This window comes from Heliangelus exortis, chromosome 24 (genome assembly GCF_036169615.1).
Source record: "Heliangelus exortis chromosome 24, bHelExo1.hap1, whole genome shotgun sequence".
Classification (NCBI taxonomy): Eukaryota; Metazoa; Chordata; class Aves; order Apodiformes; family Trochilidae; genus Heliangelus; species Heliangelus exortis.
The window spans coordinates 2,047,038-2,068,939 of NC_092445.1; the positions used below are offsets into that span (position 1 = coordinate 2,047,038).

At 51.5% G+C, this 21,902-nt stretch overlaps 1 protein-coding gene across 21 annotated transcripts in view; it reads left to right on the forward strand.

Annotated features, from left to right (window-relative positions):
- MACF1 (microtubule actin crosslinking factor 1) overlaps positions 1-21,902 on the forward strand; it is a 137,325-nt gene that overhangs the window by 103,364 nt on the left and 12,059 nt on the right. For 20 of the 21 annotated variants that reach the window (XM_071767530.1, XM_071767534.1, XM_071767535.1 and 17 more), the window contains 31 exons: positions 2,085-2,246; positions 2,392-2,562; positions 3,454-3,620; positions 4,346-4,505; positions 4,954-5,280; positions 5,910-5,994; positions 6,908-7,149; positions 7,261-7,467; positions 8,434-8,553; positions 9,643-9,750; positions 10,109-10,327; positions 10,965-11,168; positions 12,965-13,196; positions 13,907-14,133; positions 15,082-15,204; positions 15,311-15,412; positions 15,892-15,993; positions 16,101-16,274; positions 16,380-16,535; positions 16,693-16,890; positions 17,211-17,339; positions 17,643-17,816; positions 18,629-18,784; positions 18,905-19,111; positions 19,244-19,363; positions 19,500-19,669; positions 19,835-19,994; positions 20,200-20,394; positions 20,913-21,041; positions 21,305-21,448; positions 21,577-21,765. In XM_071767530.1, the coding sequence (XP_071623631.1) occupies positions 2,085-2,246; positions 2,392-2,562; positions 3,454-3,620; positions 4,346-4,505; positions 4,954-5,280; positions 5,910-5,994; positions 6,908-7,149; positions 7,261-7,467; positions 8,434-8,553; positions 9,643-9,750; positions 10,109-10,327; positions 10,965-11,168; positions 12,965-13,196; positions 13,907-14,133; positions 15,082-15,204; positions 15,311-15,412; positions 15,892-15,993; positions 16,101-16,274; positions 16,380-16,535; positions 16,693-16,890; positions 17,211-17,339; positions 17,643-17,816; positions 18,629-18,784; positions 18,905-19,111; positions 19,244-19,363; positions 19,500-19,669; positions 19,835-19,994; positions 20,200-20,394; positions 20,913-21,041; positions 21,305-21,448; positions 21,577-21,765 (5,259 nt within the window). Of the gene's footprint in view, positions 1-2,084; positions 2,247-2,391; positions 2,563-3,453; positions 3,621-4,345; positions 4,506-4,953; positions 5,281-5,909; positions 5,995-6,907; positions 7,150-7,260; positions 7,468-8,433; positions 8,554-9,642; positions 9,751-10,108; positions 10,328-10,964; positions 11,169-11,964; positions 11,974-12,964; positions 13,197-13,906; positions 14,134-15,081; positions 15,205-15,310; positions 15,413-15,891; positions 15,994-16,100; positions 16,275-16,379; positions 16,536-16,692; positions 16,891-17,210; positions 17,340-17,642; positions 17,817-18,628; positions 18,785-18,904; positions 19,112-19,243; positions 19,364-19,499; positions 19,670-19,834; positions 19,995-20,199; positions 20,395-20,912; positions 21,042-21,304; positions 21,449-21,576; positions 21,766-21,902 lie in introns of all 21 variants that reach the window. The other variant, XM_071767549.1, reaches the window with a different exon arrangement.

The window sequence follows — 21,902 nt, forward strand, 5'->3', positions numbered from 1 at the left end:
GTGGGGACCTTGGAGAAAAAAAGGAGATGTTGGGGTCTTGCCCTTGTATGTGTGCTGTCTGAAACTCACTGCTTTGGTGTCCATGTGTCCTTGGTGGTGGGACCTTTGGTGTCACCTGATTGTTAAACCCCATCAGTCTTCTCCTTGTTCAAGCCAGTGGCAGCTCCAGGTCTGCATCAGGGTGAGGCTGATTCTTTTCACCATGGGGCCAGACCCTGTGTCCAGCAGTGGTGGGATTGTGGAGCATGGGAGCCCAGGAGACAGAAAGGGAAGCAGAAAAGAGGGGGGAGGCAGAAAGCCCAGGGATGCTTTGGGAAGCATTTCTGGAAGAGAGGAGGAGGTGTGGTGAAGGAGATGTCCTCCTGCTCACCTAGATGTCTGTCCAGCCACTTGGCCAGGGCAGGACACCTGGCTCCCTGCTTTTTGTTGCCCAGCAAAGGTTGGACATTCAATATTTGTTTCAAAGCTGAGTCACAGTGAGGTGACTGAACTAAATCTCTGGAATCTTGCATGAGCAAAGCCACCCCAGCTGACGTGCTGGCTCCTCAGGCCATCACCATGATCCTCTTTGTACCAGCATTGAGCTCCAGGGCTGTGGCGATTCTGGTGGTGCAGGTTCCCATGAGCTGACTCCTGGGATTTCTCTCCCTACTTCCAAACCCTGGAGTTTGGTTTGTTTTTTTTTTCAGCCTGCAGAGTGCTGGGACCCAGCCCCACATGCCAGACTTATCAGACTTTGTGGGTTTGGCTCCAGCAGCCAGCTCCCTTTAGAAACAGGCAGAGGAGAAGTGGCCAAGGAATCAGGGGGTTCATGTCACCATTTCTTTCTTAGAACCATGGCATAATTCTCCCTGAGCAAACAGCTCTGGACAATGTCTGCCAGCACACCCTTGGCTCCCTGTCCTAGGGGGAATACTTCCCTGCCCTCCAGTAGCTCAACTCTGATGGGGAAGAATGGCTTTTCCTGTGAAAATGGGGCAAAGAAAAGGCAGCCCCTCTTGCTCAACCTGGGAACTTCCTTTCTGTGTGTGGAGTGGGTTTTTTTTCTCTGTTTGGGGTTTGTTTTTTTTTTTTTTGCCATGTGTTCCCTGGGAGACAAAGCTATTGCCAGGTCTGAAGAGCTGTGCCATCCACCAGCCACTCCTCTGCTCAGAGACATCTTGCATCCGAGCAGGGATTCTTCAATGTCCATGTATTCTCAGGCACTTGAGGAAGAGGAGGAGGAGGGAGGTTTGGGAAAGCCAGCATCTGGCTGCCATCCCCTCTGCTTTCCAAAGAGAAAATATTGTGACAGGGTTGAGGGCTGTGATGCCTCCTGGGGTGACCTGGGCTTCTGGACTGTGGTGGGCTCTTTGCCATGGGGAGGCAGCGGGGTTGTCCCTTGGGAGAGGGACCGTGCACAAGGCAGGGGGTTACAGAAGATCCCCAGCATTTATCTCAGAAACAGGATTTTCCCTGTGCCTCTCTTTACAATGGGGAGCTTCATTCCCTCTCCTCCCCCTTCCCTATCAAATCCTTTTCAGTTTCAAAAGCTTTTCCCCACAGGATTCCCAGGCAGGACCGTGCCAAATCCGCGGTGCGGTTAACGACCAGCGCATTAATTGCCTATTGCCTTTGTCTTTTGAAACAGAGCTGGCTTCTCAGGGTCTGTAATTTCGTGGTTAACAAAACTCGTGTGATGTCAGGTCTCTGTCTGCAACAGCATCGCTGTGGGAATTGCTTTGGGTTTTTCCCCAGCAACATTATTTCCCAATCCCATGGCTGACCAGGGGCATTGCTCTCGTTTATTCCCCGATTTGCTCCTTCCACCTCATTCCAATGCTTGGAAAAAGGGGATTCACCCCTTGAGAAGCAGAGGTGGATTCTTAAAGATCCTCAGCTGTGCTCTGCACCAAGCCTGAGACATCAGTGTTACCAGGTCAAGGCAAGGAAGGAGTTGAGACAAACTTGCACAAATAATAAAATCATTGCAGGTAATTACTGCATCTTCTCGAGAGAAGAAAGCCTGGTACAGCTGTTGAAGGATAGAGGAGCTGTAAGAGCAGCTTATGGGTTTTAAACACCTTTTTTTCTCCTGTCTCCAGCTCTTCCAGAAGGAACAAGTGGATCCTCTCCAGCTAAAACTACAGCAAGTCAATGGAGTTGGTCAAGGACTCATCCAAAGTGCCGGGAAAAACTGTGATGTCCAAGGGCTGGAGCATGACATGGAAGAAATCAACACCCGCTGGAACACCCTCAACAAGAAGGTGAGAGCATGGCAAGGGGCTGGAACAGGTTTCTTTTGGCCCTGTTGGGGTCTGGTAGAAGAAGGGGATCATCAGCAGGGAGCTGAGGCTCCAACGTGTATGCATCAACCATCCTGACCATGCAGTGGTTGTGTTTGGGTTGCAGGTGGCCCAAAGAGTTGCTCAGCTACAGGAGGCCCTGTTGCACTGTGGGAAGTTTCAGGATGCTCTGGAGCCTTTGCTGAGCTGGCTGGCAGACACCGAGGAGCTCATCTCCAACCAGAAACCTCCCTCTGCTGAGTACAAGGTGGTGAAAGCCCAGATCCAGGAGCAGAAGGTGAGCAAGCACAGAGTAAGGGGTGGTTCAGTGGGAGGGGGAAGCCCTGTGTTCAGGATCTGGAGGGTCTTGTAACAAATAAGGTGTAGTTGGGGTTTCCACAAGTCTCCTTCTTTCATGGTTGGATCTTCTGGTTCCCCACATCCTAATTTTATAACCAGGCAGCTTGTTTGCCCACATTTGCTATCTCCCAACTTCTAAACCTCCAGCGTTACTTTATTTGTCCCATTGCCTCTTGAAGTTTGCTGCTGGTCTTGCTGGTTGGCTGTGTTTTTCCAGCCCAAAGTTTTGTTTGTGCTGGCTAATTCTGCTACGTCAGGAGCAAGCTGGTGTTGGAGGTACTGGGTTGGGTGTTTGGACAAAGGGAATGTACAAACTCTAAGACCTGACCCAAGATAACAGCTCAGGTTGGTGCCTGCTGGAGGAAAGTTCAAGTGTGGTCTCAGTAAAACATTTTAGAAATTAATCCTTACCGAGGCTTGGTCTGATGTATCGAGACTTTGAGGAGGAAATTTATTGAAAGTGAAAGTTGAAAACTTGATCTTGATAAGGTCGGGGCGAGTGGTGGAGAAGCCTCTGAAAACTTTGCTGTCCCTGAAGTGCTTTGAACCTCTTTTAGAATAGAACAGAACAGAACATTTCAGTTGGAAGGGACCTACACTGATCAGCTGCCCAGCCACTTCAGGGATGACTGAAAGTTGATGCATATTACTATATTATTATTATTTTTTGAACTGGTTTTGATGGCAGAGGCTGTCCTGCAGGGCTGCCTTTGGGCTCAGCCCCATCCGACAGTGGTTTTCAGCCACAATTAGAGATACGCACTCTCTGCGGGCTCAAAATGTTTCTGGTAACTTTTAACCCTCCTTTGTCTTGTTGCTGCTGCTAAAGCTGCTCCAGAGGCTCCTGGATGATCGCAAAGCCACTGTGGAGATGATCCAAGCAGAGGGCAGCAGGATCGCCCAGTCAGCCGAGCCTGCGGATCGGGAGAAGATCGTGGGACAACTGGAGAGCCTGGAGCAGCGCTGGGCAGGGCTGCTGGGCCGGGCAGCTGCCAGGTGAGGGGTAGGGAGGGTTCTGGTTTCTGTACCACACACCAAAAACACAGAGTGAGCTCATCCAGAGATTCCCGGTGCCCCAAAGCTCGGGGTGACAACACGCAGGCAGCTGGCGGAGATGTCTGTGCAGATACATCCTGGAAACGTGGAAACAGCTGGAAAGCATGAGAAATCAAAGGCTGTTTGGGAGGTGAAGTTGATAGCAGTGGTTTACAATGGCAGGGAAGAGCTCAGATTAAATAAATTCCCTGCAGGGGTTGGATGTTATTTTTATACCTTTAAGCGTTAACATTTAGCTCTAGCAGCAACATCCTGTTGACACCTTTCTCCTGCCTGAATCTTGTTTACGAGTTTCTCATTGCTACATAAGCCAATATTTGAGGTTATAAAGTCATTTCTGAGGGCCAGATTTGACCATCCCATTATTCTAAATCGCTGCCAACTAGATGGACTGTCCATCTAGGACTTTTACCCATGTCAGGCTGTCTTTGAGCCAGAACAGCTCTGAAACACCAAGAGCTTGGCCACCAGCTGAGCACACCATAGGATCTCAGAGACAGGGACAGGAATGGAAGAAAAGCAGAACAACAATTCTGCTGCCTCCTTGGAGCTTAAACTTGACCCCTTGCTGCTCTGGTTCCCCCTTCCCATCCCTCAGAGCTGCTTCCCATGCCCAAATCCAACAGGGAGCTGCTCCTTAGTGGTTTATTGTGTCCTTACTGTAGGCAGAAGCAGCTGGAGGACATCTTGGTCCTGGCAAAGCAGTTCCATGAGACCACAGAGCCTGTGTCAGACTGGCTGTCAGTGACAGAGAAGAAGTTGGCCAACTCTGAGCCCATTGGTACCCAGACTTCCAAAATCCAGCAGCAGATCAGTCGGCACAAGGTAGGGACTTGGAGGGAGCTGCTGGTGGAGGTGGTTGTATTGGGTCCTGTTCAGGTGGGTGTTTCTGCCGTGCTGAGGGGGCTTTGGGTACAAATAAGTGTTGGAGGAGTTTTCCAGGCTGCTTTCTATACAGCAAAGGCTGCAAACCCTCACCTGCTGGTGTGGGTAACTATTACATTGATGTCTTTGTCCCTTGCAAAGCAAATCTGGCTGTGGCCAGAAGAACCATCCCTGTTTTCATGTTCCTTTTAAACGTTTTTTTATTTTGATGCAGTTTGTTTGGGTTTCACGTCTCCTTTGTTCCTTCAGTTGCATTCATTGCTTCCGTTTCCCCTTTTACGTTCGGTTACGTTTTAATTTTACAGAATCCATCTCATAATTTTTTTTTTTTCCCCCCCCCACACTCATTTTTCTTTCTGTTATTCCATTTTATCCTCCCGCCATTCAGGCTCTAGAGGAAGAGATAGAAAGCCACGCAGCCGACGTCTCTCGGGTGGTCGGGGTCGGGCAATCCCTCTCCTCCCTCAGCTCTGCCCCTGAGCAGAAGCTCCTGGCAGAGAAATTAGAAACTCTGCAGAGCTCCTACAGGGATGTCCGGGAGCGGTGCTGCCGGAAAGCAGCACTGCTGGAGCAGGCACTGGCTAACGCCAGGCTCTTTGGGGAGGAGGAGGTGGAAGTGCTCAACTGGCTGGCTGAGGTGGAGGACAAGCTCAGCTCGGTATCCGTAAAGGATTACAAACAGGACGTCCTGCAGAAGCAGCATGCTGACCAGCTGGTATTTTCCGTTTATTCCTTTCGTTTTTCTCTTGGTTTGGTTTTGTTGCATTTGTTCTGGTTGCGTTTCTGGTCTGACTTGAATTTCATAAAGTTTGTCTTCGAAGCTGGGAGAAGTGTAAAGAGATTTCGTGTACTCAAAACCAACCAGTGTGGCCCCAAAAATGGGCTTCCCGGGGGAGGTAGGGAGGGAAAAATTCAAATGATTCATTTGCTTTGTGAACCATCCCGTGCCTTTAGGAAGTTGGATGCTGGTTCCAAGAATGAGAACTTGAAAAGTCTGGTGGGTTTTCCAAGGCAGGGTGGCCACTGGGGAAGCCTTTTGCTTCCCCTCCCTGGAGGCTGGGCAAGCACTTCTCAAGAGTGAGGTTATGTCTAACACAAAGAGCAAGTTCTTTGGTGACACATATCTGGTGGGCTGGGCTGGGTTTGCTCTAAGATTTGGGCCTTTGGGTTCACAAGTCCCAGTAAGTCCTGTAGGAGGAGAAGGTTGACTGGACAAGTATCAGATCTGTTGTCCACCCTTCCCATGATCAGCAGGAGCCATTCCTGCTCTGCCTAACATCTCTGGCCAGCAGAGCTCGGGGACCTGCTTGCAGAAGGGTGACCCCAATTTTCCTTTCTCTCCAGGCTTTGAATGAGGAAATTGTGAACAGAAAAAAGAATGTGGACCAAGCCATTAGAAATGGTCAAGCTCTCCTGAAGCAAACCACAGGTAACGTGAAGATCTGAATGTTCTCTGACCAACACAGGGGGTCTGGGAAGCCACCCCATCCTCTGCATGGTCTTCCCAGTGTTACATTGTCTGGGGGAGACTGTTCTCCCTCAGGCCCAATTTCCTTTTGGATACTCCCAAAGTAGCTTCTTTCCATCCAGACCTGGATGCTAAACCACAAACCAAGCTTCAGGTTTGGTTCGATTTGGTTGGTCCCAAGTCCTGACCTTGCAGCTTCATGAGCAGGAGGTTCCCACCACCGGCACGGCTGTGCTGAGCTCTGAGTAGCCCTGTGACACGAGGGAGGGTTTTCTCATTGCATCCAGCTGCTTAAATCACATGGAAAGAGGTTAAAAATACCCCCCAGCCCTTTCCTAATATCACTTTTCCCATACTGAGCAGTTGTTGCTGTTGCCACGTGGGTGGGAGTTGATGTTTACGAGTGGGAAGAAAGGTCGGGGCGATGGGTTTCCTTCAGATGTGGCCTGCTCAGAGCAGATGTAGGGACCTCAGTCCTTGTGGGAGCTGTGTAGCAGGAAGAGTGATTACAAAGCATTTGGCTCTCAGTTTCTTGTCCTCTTGGGAACAGCAGGAAAGAGTGAACAGGAACTTTTTTTTTTTTTTTTTTTTTTTTTTGTTGGGAGTTGTGTGGCATGTTAGTTGAGAACTTAGGTGTGGTGGCCTTGGGGCTTGTGGCAAAGCCAGGTTTCACAGGACACTTCCTTCCCTGTCCAGTGAGGAGGTGGATGGTAGATTTCAGTTCTAAGAGTAGCCTCATGGCTGTAAAACCAGGCTGCCAACTTGCACTGGTATAGAGCCTGAAATGAGCTGTTTAAAATGGGGGAGGAGAGGGGCAGGTGGCTGCTGCAGACCCCCAGCTCATCTTCATGTGCCCCTCGGTGCCATCTCACAGGGGAGGAGGTGCTGCTGATCCAGGAGAAGCTGGATGGAATCAAGACCCGCTACTCGGACATCACGGCCACCAGCTCCAAGGCGCTGCGCACGCTGGAGCAGGCTCGGCAGCTGGCAACCAAGTTCCAGTCCACCCATGAGGAGCTGACCAGTTGGATGAGCAAAGTGGAGGAGGAGCTGGTTTCCAGTGGGGGACAATCCCCAGCGGGCGAGCAGATCCCCCAGTTCCAGCAGAGGCAAAAGGTGGGGGCTCGGCAGAGCAGGACCTGGGGGATGAGGGTGCAAGGGTGAGAGCTGGAAGGGGTTTGCTCGCTGGAGAGGGATGAGGACACGTGTCCATGGGTGCTTCCACAGGAGCTGAAGAAGGAGGTGATGGAGCACAGGCTCATCCTGGACACGGTGAACGAGGTGAGCCGAGCTCTCCTGGAGCTGGTTCCCTGGAGAGCCCGGGAGGGGCTGGACAAACTCGTGTCAGACACCAACGAGCGCTACAAGCTGGTCAGTGACACCATCAAGCAGAGGGTGGAGGAGATCGATGCTGCTATTCAGAGATCTCAACAGGTAATTTCATAACCCTAACGCCACCTGATGAGTTTTCATGGTGGGATTTAGCAGCTCAGCACTGCTTCAGCCCACATGGCCTGACGAGGGTGGGTGAGCGTGTCCCAACAGGAGGACCAAACCCCCTGGGGAATGGCAAGAAACAGATGGGCCCCACCAGCAGCATGGGGCAGCAGGACTGGTTTCTGGCCCATCCCGTTGTGTAGGGTTCAGATCAGTTAACTCCAGCACAGTGCCTGGTTATCCCTCCTGTGGGTTTTTGCTTGCATAGGTCATGGAGCTGGTGTAGAACTGAGGGCAGGTGACTCTCAGCCTGGGAAAACATCATCCCCTGTTGTGATAACACAGGGATTTGTTCCGGGCGAGCAGTCCTCACAAAAAGAGCTTGTTCTGCCCAGCCTGGAGGCTGTGGAGAGCTGGGAGTTTCTGCCCTCCCTGGCTTACTGAGCACTGACTCCACAGAGCTGAATGTGGGAGCAAAACCACTGTGTAAAAGAGAGCTGTCCCCTTTCCCAGGGGTAGGGAGGGATGGCTGCTCCACCATGCCCTGCTGTGCTCTGTGTTGCACTGATGTTCCCTGCTTCAAAACAATCTGCAGGAGCTGTGGGACAGCAGCTGCTGCTCCTCTCAGAGAGGAGTTTGGAGTCAGAAACCTGTGTCCACCCTGCTGTCGTAGAATCTCGGACTGTTTTGGTTTGGGAGGGACCATAAAGTTCATCCAGTCCCACCCCCTGCCATGGTCAGGGACACCTCCCACAGCCCAGGGTGCTCCAAGCCCCATCCAACCTTCAACACTGCCAGGGATGGGGCAGCCACAGCTTCTCTGGGCTTCTCCCCACCTCTGCACACCTGGGCGAGGCATTCATCCCTGGGGGTCCTACCATGAATCCCACCCTCCCCAGTTTGCCATGGGCTCCATCCCAGCTGCCCATCCCTCACCCAGCTCTGTGTTCTCCTCTCTGCCAGTACGAGCAGGCAGCTGATGCTGAGCTGGCCTGGGTGGCCGAGACCAAGCGGAAGCTGCTGGCCCTGGGGCCCATCCGCCTGGAGCAGGACCAGACCACGGCTCAGCTGCAGGTGCAGAAGGTAGGTGGGTGCTTGCCAGTGATGGGGAGGATAGGATGGGAAGCAAGGATGGGGGATGCAGTTTGGGTGATGGGCTGGGGGATGCAGCTTTACCCTGGATTGGCTTTGGGAGCTCGGAGCACCAGGAGTGTGACGCTTGTCCTCGGTCAGCAAAAGGAAAAAAAAAAAAAGATTTAGAGAAATGAAGTGTTTGGCTCCTAAAGGAAAAAGCCTCCTGTCTGCTTGTAGGAGCCAAAATCTTTGCAGGGCTGTCCAGGGCTGGTGGGTGCTCCTACCTGGCCTCCCCTCTAGGGAGCTGCTCCTGCTGAAGGTTTTCTCTGGCCACCAAAGCTGCTCTGCCTGGGGCTTGCAGGCGTTGGCAGCAGGAGGGGGTTAGACAAATGTATGGATTGATTAATGAGGGGGCTTTTTGCTCATTGTTCCTTGCAGTGAGGGTTCCCTCCTGCCAGCCAGACGTGGAACAAAGAAGCTCTGGGGTTGTTTTGGGTTTTAGGTTTTTTTTTATATCTTTGAGATGAGCTCATGCCTGAAAGAACGTGCACTTTAAATAAACAGCTCTTTTCTTACCAGCTTCGGCAGTCAGGGCAGCAAAGAGGCTTATTGGATTTTTAAAACAAAAAAGAAAAATCAGACATTGTAACAAGGGAGGGGGACTGAACCCTCGAGCATTAAGTTAAATTGAGCTGAGCTTCTCTTCCTGCTGGTAATTGCATGGACCTTGGGAATGGCAAATTTATTGGTAGAGGCAGTTCTGGAGAGCATCATTTGGGAGGTTAATGTGTTCCCTAACGAGAGGATGCTGAAGCTTTTCCTCCTTGGGTGTGGAAGTTGACCTGCACCTCGTTTTAAGAGCTGTTTTCGGGTAGGGAGGGTGATGGAGATGAGTTGTGAGAAAAGCACAGCAGTAATCTGTATTTTCAGCCCCAGTGTCAGAGTGCCCCAGGACACTTGTACTGAGTGTTGTGCTGTCTCTGCAAAACTAAACACTGCTTCTGGTGCAGGCAGGAGGGTCCCGTGGATGGGCTGGAGGGGGAGAGGTTGGGCTCAGCTCTCATTTCTTTCCTTTCTTTGGACATTTCCTTTCTGCAGGCTTTTTCCATCGACATTATTCGTCACAAAGACTCCATGGATGAGCTGTTCAGCCAGCGCAACGAGATCTTTGGGACGTGTGGGGAGGAACAAAAAGCTGTTCTCCAGGTGAGCTCCCCCCTGCTCTTCACTCTGATGGGGAAGAGAGGAGAATGCTCAGCCCTTCCCCAGCCTGATGTAATTTAAAACGACTCCATCTTTAGTCATTCCCAGCAGCATTAGCAGGAATCTCTTTACATTTATTACTCTCTTTGATTGCATATTTTTATTGCAGTGTTTGGGGATGGGGGGTGGGTATAGGGGAGATTTCTGAGGCCGCTTTAATTGGAATTACAGCTTGTGCACATGGAAGGCCACCAAAGACATCTCCTGCTCATCCAGCTCGCAGCATGCTTCTGGCTCTTTTCCTGGGCCCTTTTGCATCCCTCACTATAACCCTCCTCCTTCTTTTTTTTTCTTTTTTTAGGAGAAAACAGAATCCCTGGTGCAGCAGTATGAAGCTGTGAGCCAGCTCAACTCGGAGCGTTACGCTCGCTTGGAGCGTGCCCAGGTCCTGGTCAACCAGTTCTGGGAGACCTACGAGGAGCTGAACCCATGGATTGAGGAGACACAAGCCCTCATCTCCCAGCTGCCCCCTCCAGCCATCGACCACGAGCAGCTCAAGCAGCAGCAGGAGGACATGAGGGTAGGAGGACACGGTGTTTGCATCTCCTGCTCCATCGGTTCTACCTTCAGTGGAGATGCAGCCCTCACAGGGACAAGAGCATCTTTTTTCTGTTTTTTTTGTGATTCTTTTCTGATTTTTTTTTTGTGAGTTTTTTCTATTTTTTTCTAATTTTTTCTGATTTTTTTTTTCCCCCCACATTCTCTTCTTTTTGGGGACCCTGCTACTGTACCACAAGCACACTATGAATATGTGCAAATCACCAGTTATGTTTGAACACTTCTTACCAACACACAGATTGCACCCAAGGGAGCATGGCTGCCTTCACATCTCCTGCCTGCTTGTGGCAGGGAAAACCACTTTGTGCTTTTAAGGTAGAGAGCTGCAAAGCCAGTTTTCTCAGCCATGTACCCCATGGGGGAGGTCAGGAGGTGGCTGTGACAGGGAAGGACCCACACTGGGGGATGTGCTGGTGCCTGCAGAGCTCTGGCCATGTTAGGAAGAGCTGAGTGCCACGTGCTTGGCAGATACTGGGTCAAGAAATTCACTGTGTGAGATATGATCACTGCTCTGGGAGTGTTGCATGAAATAAATAGACATCAGCTTTCAATAGATTTCTAAACAAATGACTAATTTTATTTAATATCCTATCCCCTAGCAACTGAGAGAGTCCATTGCTGAGCACAAGCCTCATATTGACAAGCTGCTGAAGATTGGGCCGCAGCTGAAGGACCTCAACCCTGAGGAAGGGGAGATGGTGGAGAAAAAATATTCAAGGACTGAAGCCATGTATGCCAAAATCAAGGAGGAGGTGTGTCAGCGGGCTCTGGCACTTGATGAAGCTGTCTCCCAGTCTACCCAGGTATGTTGGGGTGCAGAGGAGCTGAGTTGTCTTCTCACAGTCCCCTGAGGAAGCCACATGCTTTGAAACACAGTTCCATCCCCAGTGTTACAATTATAAAACCCTTGAGAAGGCACAACATGGTCAGGCACCTCCAGGGGAGTTTCCTCCTGCTCACCACTAGCTGTGAAAGCCAGGGAGAAAGCATTTGAATCTTGACCTAGTAAATAGGGTCATAAATTTTTACAGCCTCAGTAATGATGCTTGTTCAAAAGGGGCTGTGTTGGCATCCGCCCAAGGTTGGAAGAGCCCAGAGAGCCTCTCTAAAGAGCTTGGAGAGATAAGTTTCACTTCTGATAAGCTGTGTGTGCCACAGGAGATCTCTGTATGGGAGAGTTAATGGTTGTCTCCAGGGTCTGGGCATCTCCAGAGAAGGTCATTGACTGCAGGAGCAGAGATAGGAAAGGAAGGGCAGAGGCTGTAGGTGCTAAAGTCCAGAGAGGAGGTGAAGAGTTTCTCCATGCAGGGTTTATGACTTCTAGCTGTGTTTGATTTCACCCCGTGTAGCTCAGTTGTTTGGGTTTTTTTGTCACGTCTGGGTGTTGTTTTGTTTTTTTTTTAATTCCTGTATTGTGTAGTCACTTCTCTTGGTTTGCACTTGTATTAACTCCGAGTTTTTCCCCCCCCCCACATCCCCCTTCCCTCTCATCTCTCACTCCCTTTGTGGAATGTGTTATCTGTGTGTGTTGCTGCCTGTGCCCGTCTTCCCCACATGGTCCCATTTCATTCTTGTGTTGACCGCCTCCCACCATTGCAGATCACCGAGGTAAGCCCCACCACCACTGAGCTTCACTTAACACTCTTTCTTTGGGCTGATTCTCTTTTACATCTGGATTTGATTATTTCTGGTCCGTGCACAGCTCAGCAGAACATGCTTCAAAATTAATTTTGGGGCAGGGGGGGCCTGAAATCACCTTTCAGATGGCTTTCATTGCATTGCTGCCTCCTCTCCAGCTTCTGCTGGGAATGCTTCCTGCAAAGCCAAGGTTTTGCTTTTGGAGCAGTGTATAACCATGCACAGAGCTTTCTGCTCTAGCTGGACTTGTCCCTTTGCTCCTGCTTTTTGGCTGAACCAGCTTGCCCTGAGCAGCTTTGCAGCCAGACCCTGCTCCTCTGCTGCCAGAGCCTGGAGCATGGCCAACACCAGTGCTGGTGTCCTGCAGAGAGGGACCCGAGCTGGCAGCCGGCATGCGGAGCTGTTCTTCTCACCAGCAAAGGTGGTTTGGGATCTTTAAGGTCAAAGATGACTTTGTTTTTTTAAAATAATAATTAGAGCGGCTGCTGGACCCCTTCTTCCTCTCTCACTCTCAGCTTTCTGGTTCTGCTTTTGTCCAAGCCCAGCTCTCCTCCCATGTGCATGCAGCCTGCCACCATCTCCCTGCCCCCCGGGGGGGGTGTTTCTTGCCAGCATCCCCCCCAAGCAGAGATCTTTCCATCAGCACCAAACACGGAGGAATTTCCAGATGCTCCAAACAACCAGGATTGGCTTTTCTCTCACGACATCCGCAAGAAGCGGGAGAGCGGTCAAAAAATGTGGATTTTAAATGGTTGAACCTGGTGGCAATTCCCCCCCGTGTTTGGTTGGCAGTTGCCTGGCTCCAGGGGTCTTGGTGGCTGCCGCATGGTCGGTGCTGTTGGCAGGAGAGGAGAGTGGTGGCCGGGGCAGGATGCTGGAGGTGTTTGTCCCCTGGGGGCAACGAGGCAGCGTTGCTTTACCTCATCTCACCCACCCTGACGGCCTCGCTGCTCTCCTCCAGTTCCACGACAAGATTGAGCCCATGCTGGAGACACTGGAGAGCCTCTCCTCCCGCCTGCACGTGCCCCCCCTCATCCCCGCCGAGGTCGATAAGATCAGGGAGTGCATCAGTGAGAATAAAAACTCCACAGTGGAGCTGGAGAAGCTGCAGCCTTCCTTCGAGGCTCTGAAGCGCCGCGGGGAGGAGCTGATCGGGAGATCGCAGGGAACGGACAAGGACCTGGCAGCCAAAGGTACCTCGGGGTGGATTTAACAGGAGGGGTTGTTTGGGCTGGTGGCACTGCCCAGCGTCTGCTGCCCAGCCCATGGCTCTTTTGGTGTCCCAGTGAAGTGTTTCAGAGGGTCTCCTGGCCTTAGGAGAAAGAATGAGTGAGATATCCAGTGCCTGCTTCCATCTGGAGCGGGCAGGGTGGTATCAGCCAGAGGAGAAAGAAAGATTTGTTCAGGCAGAGGTTCAGCTCAGCCTCGCTGAGCCCATCACCCCAAGCTGGTCTCTTGTGGCAACCATTGGTGGCCTCTCTGAAATGAATTTTTGGGATGGATTCAGCATCTAATGGAAGGAGGGAACATCCCCAGGACAAAAAGACCTGTCAACACAGTTGGCACTAATTGGCACCTTTCTTGGCAGCTCAATGGCCAGCTCAGGGACTGAGTGAGCGTAGACTTCACGCTAGAGGTGGCCCGAACAGAGGTTTGTTGGAGGAGTGTGTGTGGGCAAATTTGCCCTGAGCTTGTCTGCACATACATAAAGGCTTTATTTCTGCAAGCTGGAGTTTCTCATGTCCCTCAGTATCTCCGAGTTAATGCTCTTGATAGTTTGGGTCATCTTGAATTCATATTTGAATACTCTGTTGGCTGTTTCTGTGGGGAAAGTGTTTGCAGAATGCTTTGGAGTTGTAAAAAGGTTTCCTTCCTCACTGAATCTTTTTCTTCCCTTCCTCAGTAATCCAGGATAAGTTGGATCAGATGGTCTTCTTCTGGGAGGACATCAAAGCTCGGACAGAGGAACGTGAAATGAAGTTCCTTGATGTCCTGGAGCTCGCAGAGAAGTTCTGGTATGACATGGCAGCCCTCCTTACTACCATCAAAGACACCCAGGACATTGTTCATGACCTGGAGAGCCCAGGCATTGACCCCTCCATCATCAAGCAGCAGGTGGAAGCAGCTGAGGTGAGGCCTGTGGGACTGTTCCCCTGTATGGAATTTGTCTGCACCCAGTGTGTAAGCTCAGCTGGGACAGATCTTTGACGTGAGCATGGCCAGGAGGGGCTGTGAAACAGTTCTGTAGCAGTGCTTGTGAAATGTGAATTCTATTGCAATTCCAGCTGCAAGGCAAGTACCCGAAGTGGAGTTCACAGCTCCCTCCCCACCACCCCCACTCCCCCTTCCAGGCAAGGAAATGATGCTTAAAACACTTTCTCTGCTCCTGTTTTGGGAAGCTCCTCAAGCGTGCGGTCAGCATTTTGTGCCCACTTGTTTTGTGTGATGTGGAGACTTGCACGGTGCTGCTCTCAGCCTCAGCAGAGGTGTCTGGAGTGGGAAGTGTATATTTAGATTTTGGTCAGACTGGAGATAATTGTGAAGCTGGGTGAGCTTGGATTTGTGTGTTGTCTCAACTAAGGGCTGAAATCCACTTCAGGTGGGTTTGACTTGACTCGGACCTTGAGGAGCAGGGATGTTTCTTTATGTTTTCCTAAGTTTGTCCTTGCCCTTTCCTTTTTATAACCATCCTCACTTGGGTTTGTGACTTTGGAGTCTCAAAACCTAATTCCTCTGTTGACAAAACCCTCCTGTAAACAGCACATCTCTCGTAAACAACCTCTTCAGCCAGGCACTCCAGGCTAAATACAGATGTTCTTATTTTAGTCCCCCCCACCAGCAGCAGCATTGCCACAGCCACCAGAGGTGGCAGCAAACCAGTTTGGTGGTGGCAATGCTGGTGAGCAGGCTGGCCATCTGCTCCCTGCAGGACCTGGTCCTGGTTTCAGTGTTTTGACCAGGTTGCAGGACACCAGAGCAGGAAGATTCTCCATGCTGCAGCCCTCCTGTTCATGGAGTGATTTTGGAACATAATAAATCATAACAACCATTTGTCTTTTGTCACTGTGTTGTACACAGACTATTAAAGAAGAGACGGATGGGTTGCATGAAGAGCTGGAGTTCATCCGACTCCTTGGAACTGATTTAATTTTTGCCTGTGGTGAAACTGAGAAACCAGAAGTGAAAAAGAGCATTGATGAGGTAGGCAAGGCAGCAGCCTTTCCTTCTGATAACATCGGGTAGGAGCAAGTGGAAGCTCTGGTAGAAAAACCTAACAAATTTTTGTGGGCAATCTTGTGTTCTGCAGATGAACAACGCCTGGGAAAATCTGAACAAAATGTGGAAGGAGAGGCTTGAAAAGCTTGAGGAAGCCATGCAGTCAGCTGTGCAGTACCAAGATACACTTCAAGTAAGGGGCAGGGCTGTTTGTGTGGAGTGGGTAGACCTTGGGAACACCACTGTGGGTCTTCTCTTTGGAGGTGTGTTGTGGTCTGCAGAAAACAGCTCCTGAGTGAGTGGTAGGAGGCTCTGTTAGAGCCTGAGCTCAATGACCAGCTCTGAGGAAGAGCAGGTAGACCATAGAATCATAGAATGCCAGGTTGGAGGGATCTCAAGGATCATCTGGTCCAACCTTGTTAGGTGGGAACATAGTTTAGATGAGACAGCCCAGCACCTTGTCAAGCTGAGCCTTAAAAGTGTCCAATGTTGGGGAATCCACCACTTCCCTGGGGAGCTTGTTGCAGTGAATATTTGGTTGAGTTTGTCTTCCCAAATTGCTCTCCATTTCTGGATGAAGCAGCAGGATGACACCTGTCCTGTGTCCCTGAGGGGCTGCAGGGAGGACACAGCAGGGTGTTCCTGTGCTCATGGTGTCCATTCTCATTCCAGGCCATGTTTGACTGGCTGGATAATGCTGTGATCAAACTCTGCAACATGTCTCCTGTTGGCACCGACCTCGGCACGGTGAAGGAGCAAATGAACGAGATGAAGGTACGTGAGTGAAGTGGGACCTGTTCTCCAGCCCCTGCTCTGCATCTCAGGGCTAGTCCTCCAGTGATTCATTTTTGTTCTGGTTTTTGTCCTGCTTGTTTTGGCAGGAGTTTAAAATGGAGGTTTACCAGCAGCAGATTGAGATGGAAAAGCTTAATCACCAAGGTGAACTGATGCTAAAAAAAGCCACAGATGAGACAGACAGAGACATCATAAAGGAACCACTGACAGAGCTGAAACATCTCTGGGAGAATTTGGGCGAGAAAATTGCTCACAGACAGGTAGAGAGAAGATCTGGGCACTCAAAAGCACTGGGTTGAAACTCACTGGGGTGTTCCCTTCCGTCTTGACTTAAACTTTCCTTTTCCATCTCTGTCCTTGTCCAGCATAAGTTAGAAGCCGCTCTCCTGGCCCTTGGTCAGTTCCAGCATGCATTGGCAGAGCTGATGGCCTGGCTGACCCACACTGAGGAGCTGCTGGACGCCCAAAAACCCATCAATGGAGACCCAAAAGTCATCGAGGTTGAACTCGCAAAGCATCACGTGAGTGCTGCCAGTCCAGGTCCATTTTCAGCCCGTTCCTGGGGCAGGATTTAATTTCTTCTGATGGGTTTGAGTTGGTTCGAGTCCAGGAGAACAGGAAGGGATGAGCTCGGGGGTTCTAGAGAGGTGTCCAACGTTTGCCCAACACATCTCCTAGGTGCTGAAGAACGATGTCCTGGCCCACCAAGCAACTGTGGAGACGGTGAACAAAGCTGGCAACGAGCTCCTGGAGTCGAGTGCAGGGGATGATGCCAGCAGCCTGAGAAACCGCCTGGAGAAGCTGAACTCCTGCTGGGAGTCAGTGCTGCAGAAAACAGAGGAGAGGGAGCAGCAGCTGCAGTCCACCCTCCAGCAGGTCAGGAAGAAACCTCAGGGATACCCCCCTTGTACCACAGAGCTGCCGAGAGGCCACTGCCCTCATCACTTTGGGGGGAAATGATGGGGAAAAGAGTTAGGGAGACACTTTTATGCAAGTTTTTCATTTAGCTTTGTCCTGGAGTGATTCAGTGCCTGCCCAGGTGCACAACAGTGACCAGGCACATGCTGGAGATGCCATGGACCTGTCCAGCCCTGCCTCTTGAGCTGGTTTTGAAGTGAAGGCAGCGTTAACCCTGGCGTGGGATCAATGGTGGGTGATGTCATCTGATCTGGGGCCCATTCTGTGTTCTTCAACAGGCTCAGGGTTTCCATGGTGAGATTGAAGACTTCCTCCTGTGGCTAACGAGGATGGAGAGCCAATTGTCAGCATCAAAACCCACGGGAGGTCTGCCAGAAACTGCCCGGGAGCAACTCAATGCCCACATGGTAATTTCTTAGGAGAGCTTTTTTTTTTTTAATGCTTTTAATTTAGCAAGCTCCTTGCTGTCAGATAGCATCATCCAAACTTCTTCCTTCTGTATCTGGTGGGAAGAAGAGCACTTCTCTGGTTTCTTATGGATGATTTTGCACTTGCTGCCTGGAGACACCATGGTGCTTCAGCCACCTTTCTGTGCTGTCACTTTGCCTGCCCCGAACCTGATTTTCTTGTCACCCTGAGTCTCAGCAAGCCATGGGCCCTCTCTCCAAGTTCTTTCTTTGTCTAACACCTGGGTGGTACCTCCCTTGCAGGAGCTCTACAGCCAGCTCAAAGCCAAGGAGGATGTCTACAGCCAGCTGCTGGCCAAGGGGCGTCTGATGCTGCTGAACCGCGATGACTCCGGCTCTGGCTCCAAGACAGAGCAGAGTGTGGCACTTCTGGAGCAGAAATGGTGTTTGGTCAGCACCAAAATGGAGGAGAGAAAGGTAGTGTTGGCTTCCACCCTTGCCCCATGAGCTGGGCTGACAGTGCTTGTTCCATACTTTTCTCCTCTGCTTTCCCAGGGGGAAGAAGCTGGTCAGGGCTGGAGAGGAAGCCTGGGGTTGTTTTTTTTAACAACCTCTCCTGCACAAATTGAATTTGGTTTTCAGATGGGGCTGTCTGAGCGTCAAGCCGTTGGGTTTTTTTTCTTCCAGATAGTCATCAGAGTTGGTTAAATCACAACAGCAAACGAGACTAAAATTGCACTTTGGGTTAATTTAGAGGAGAGGTTTGATGAAACCTCCCGCAGCTCTGAAAGGCAGGCTTTGTTGGGTCTCTGTGAGACAGCAGGCCAACTCCTCCTCGGAGCTGCCTCCATCCCAGGCTTTTGGCTGGTGATGAGATAAAACAAGGCCCGCGGTGGCCTCAGCCCAGAATAAATTTGCGGGGCTGCAGCTGTTACCATCGAAATATCATCCACCTCTTTCACCCAGCCGCGCTCCCCACGGCCACCCCTGCCTCAGGAAGCGGAGGGTGAGGCAGCTGCTGGTGTGCCCGTGAAGGTCTCCCTTTTCAGGGGCCATTCTTGTTTTGAAAGAAAGCGGTGGCTTTCACTGGAACCCCTCAGCTTTGGTAAACAAGTCGCGTTCCCAGGCCGCGGCGATGAGGTTCCTGTTGGAGGGCGTTGCAGCAGGGACACAAAGGCTGCTTCTGTCTGCGAAACTGCCCGATCGGGAGCTCTCACCATCCGTGTTCTGTTTTGTTTTGTTTTGTTTTTTATCCCCCCCCTCTCTCCTCTCCCTCCCCGCTGCGGCAGGCGAAACTGGAGGAAGCTCTGGCCCTGGCCACGGACTTCCAGAACTCTCTCCAGGACTTCATCAACTGGCTCACGCTGGCTGAGCAGAGCCTGAACATCGCACCCCCGCCCAGCCTCATCCTCAATGCTGTCTTGGCCCAGATTGATGAGCACAAGGTACCAGCACCCTGAGCACCCAGCAGCTCCCCGGGATGGAGGGAGCAAGGGTGGCATTTCATCTCCCCTGCACCCATCCAGCTCTCCTTGCAGCTGTGAGGACATCTTTGCTGTTTGCAGGTGTTTGCCAACGAAGTCAACGCTCATCGGGATCAGATCATTGAGCTGGATCAAACTGGGAACCAGCTGAAGTTTCTCAGTCAAAAGCAGGATGTGGTGTTGATCAAGAACCTGCTGGTGAGCGTCCAGTCCCGCTGGGAGAAGGTTGTCCAGCGCTCAGTGGAGAGAGGACGAGCTCTTGATGATGCCAGGAAGCGAGCCAAGCAGGTGAGAAACATGGGAAGGGTGCAGCAGACCCCAGAGGATTGTCAAACTTGAGAGACAGGAGGTCCCAAAACCAAAAGTGGACTGGGGACACCACCAGTGTTAAGTTTCAGACTGCCTCCTTTTTCTTTGCAGTTCCATGAAGCTTGGAAGAAACTGATTGATTGGTTGGAGGATGCAGAGAATCACCTGGATTCAGAGCTGGAGATTTCCAATGATCCTGACAAAATCAAGCTCCAGCTCTCCAAACACAAGGTAGAGCTTTGCCAATGCAAGACTGGTGCTGGACACTGGGTTGAAGAATGCTTGGGTGGGAGGGAGAGCAGGTTGTCATCTCTACTGTCAGATCAGGCTTTCTGACACAGTTTGGTTTTCTCTCTCTGGTTCCCAGGAGTTCCAGAAGACACTGGGGGGGAAGCAGCCCGTGTATGACACCACCATCAGAACAGGCAGAGCCCTCAAAGAAAAAGCCTTGCTTCAAGATGACACTCAAAAGCTGGACAATTTACTGGGAGAAGTCCGGGATAAGTGGGACACAGTGTGTGGCAAATCAGTGGAAAGGTAAGACCAGCCCCAGTGTTGTCCCATTAGAGCTTGTTTGCTGAGGACCTGTCAAAGTGGAAATTGGGAGGAGGTGATTTAATGGTGTGGTTGGGGGAGATCACTGGGACATGACAGAGGAGGTGATTTTATTCATGGAAGTTCACTGGAATGTTTTTTTTCCAGGCAACACAAGCTGGAAGAAGCCCTCCTGTTCTCTGGCCAGTTCATGGATGCTCTGCAGGCCTTGGTGGACTGGCTCTACAAGGTGGAACCTCAGTTAGCTGAAGACCAGCCTGTCCATGGTGACCTGGATCTGGTCATGAACCTGATGGATGCTCACAAGGTGAGAGCACCTTTGCCAGCTCTTCCCTGGGTCATGAGTGGGGCTTGCATTCCCGAGAGCCAAGGAATGAAGGAGTCCGAGTTGGTGCCTGCCTGCAGATCTTTGTGATTTTTGGTGGACGAGGAGGGCAAAACCAGGCAAACAAGTGAGAAACAACCTGCTGGGATTGACTGGCCCACTCATCTTCTGCCCTTTCTCCTCTCAGGTCTTCCAGAAGGAGCTGGGGAAGCGGACGGGGACGGTCCAGGTGCTCAAGCGCTCTGGCCGGGAGCTCATTGAGAACAGCAGGGATGACACCACCTGGGTGAAGGTGCAGCTGCAGGAGCTGAGCAACCGGTGGGACACGGTGTGCAAGCTGTCTGTGTCCAAACAAACCCGCCTGGAACAGGCCTTGAAGCAGGTGAGCAGAAAACAATGGGTGGAAATGATCTTGAGGAGCTTTGCTGGGCTCCAGGTTGGTGCCAGGAGGTCAACACCAACCTCGGAGAAGAGGTGTTGCTCAGAGAGTGACCTTCTGGCTGAGCAGAACCCACCAGCCTTGAAAACTACAAAGCAGTGGGTTGGGGTCAGGGATTTACTTCTTTTCCCCAAGGGAGAGCCAATAAAGGCTGATGCGAAAGAGGAGGCTGAAAAGATCTCACTGGTGCACACAGCAGGACCCAGATCCTGTCCAGATGGGTCCAGAGAGACTGAGATCTAAGCTAGAAATCCAAAAAGTCAAAAAGTAAATTTTAGGTCAAGTCATCCAGTTACAGAATAAACTGCCCAGCAGTTGGCAGGTTGGGCTGGTTTGAAAAATATCAAGTCCTTCAGTGCAGCTGGTGCCCTTCCATAATGTCTTTTTCAAGTCCCCTTTGGCCCTTGGTCTCTCAGCAGTGAGGAGGAGGAGGGCTGAGCCTTCTGCTTTTGTTGCTGCAGGCAGAGGAGTTCCGGGCAGCCGTGCACATGCTGCTGGAGTGGCTCTCAGAGGCCGAGCAGTCCCTGCGCTTTCGAGGAGCCCTTCCCGATGACGCCGAGGCCCTGCAGTCCCTCATCGACACCCACAAGGTAGCAGGGGAGCTCTGAAACACAACCCCAGCTGAATTTGGGGGGGGGGGAGAAGATCGCAGAAGGCTTTGTTTTGTAGAATGGTTTGGGCTGGAAGGAACCTTAAAGATCATCCAGTTTCAGTCCACCTCCCACCAGCCCAGGTTGCTCCAAGCCCCATCCAACCTGACCTTCTACATTGCCAGGGATGAGGCAGCCTGGGCCAGGGGCTCACCATCCTCACGGTGAAGAATGTCTTCTGATACCTTACTTGGGCTTTTCAGGAGTTCATGAAGAAAGTGGAGGAGAAGAGAGTGGATGTGAACTCAGCAGTGGGCATGGGGGAGGTCATCCTGGCTGCCTGCCACCCCGACTGCATCACCACCATCAAACACTGGATCACCATCATCCGAGCCAGATTTGAAGAAGTGAGTCCAAAGGGCTTTATTCCAGACTGGTGGGGAGAGGAGGTGGTGGACACTGCCACCAGGGCTGGCATTGTGGTGTTGGCAGGTTTCCCACCCTGGGCTAATGCTCATCTCTGTGTTTCCAACAGGTTCTCACGTGGGCAAAACAGCACCAGCAGAGACTGGAGTCAGCACTCTCCGAGCTGGTGGCAAATGCAGAGCTTCTGGAAGAACTCCTGGCTTGGATCCAGTGGGCTGAGACAACCCTGATCCAGCGGGACCAGGAGCCCATGCCCCAAAATATTGAGCAGGTCAAAGGCCTCATCTCTGAACACCAGGTGAGCCCAGTGCTGAACACGGGGGGCACTCAGGAGAGGGGTGAGGGGATATTCCTGCCCCTCCATGGAGGAGGCATTGACTTCTCTTGGAAGTCCCTATGAAAACAGCTTCTGACCCAACCAGAGCTGTCAGAGGG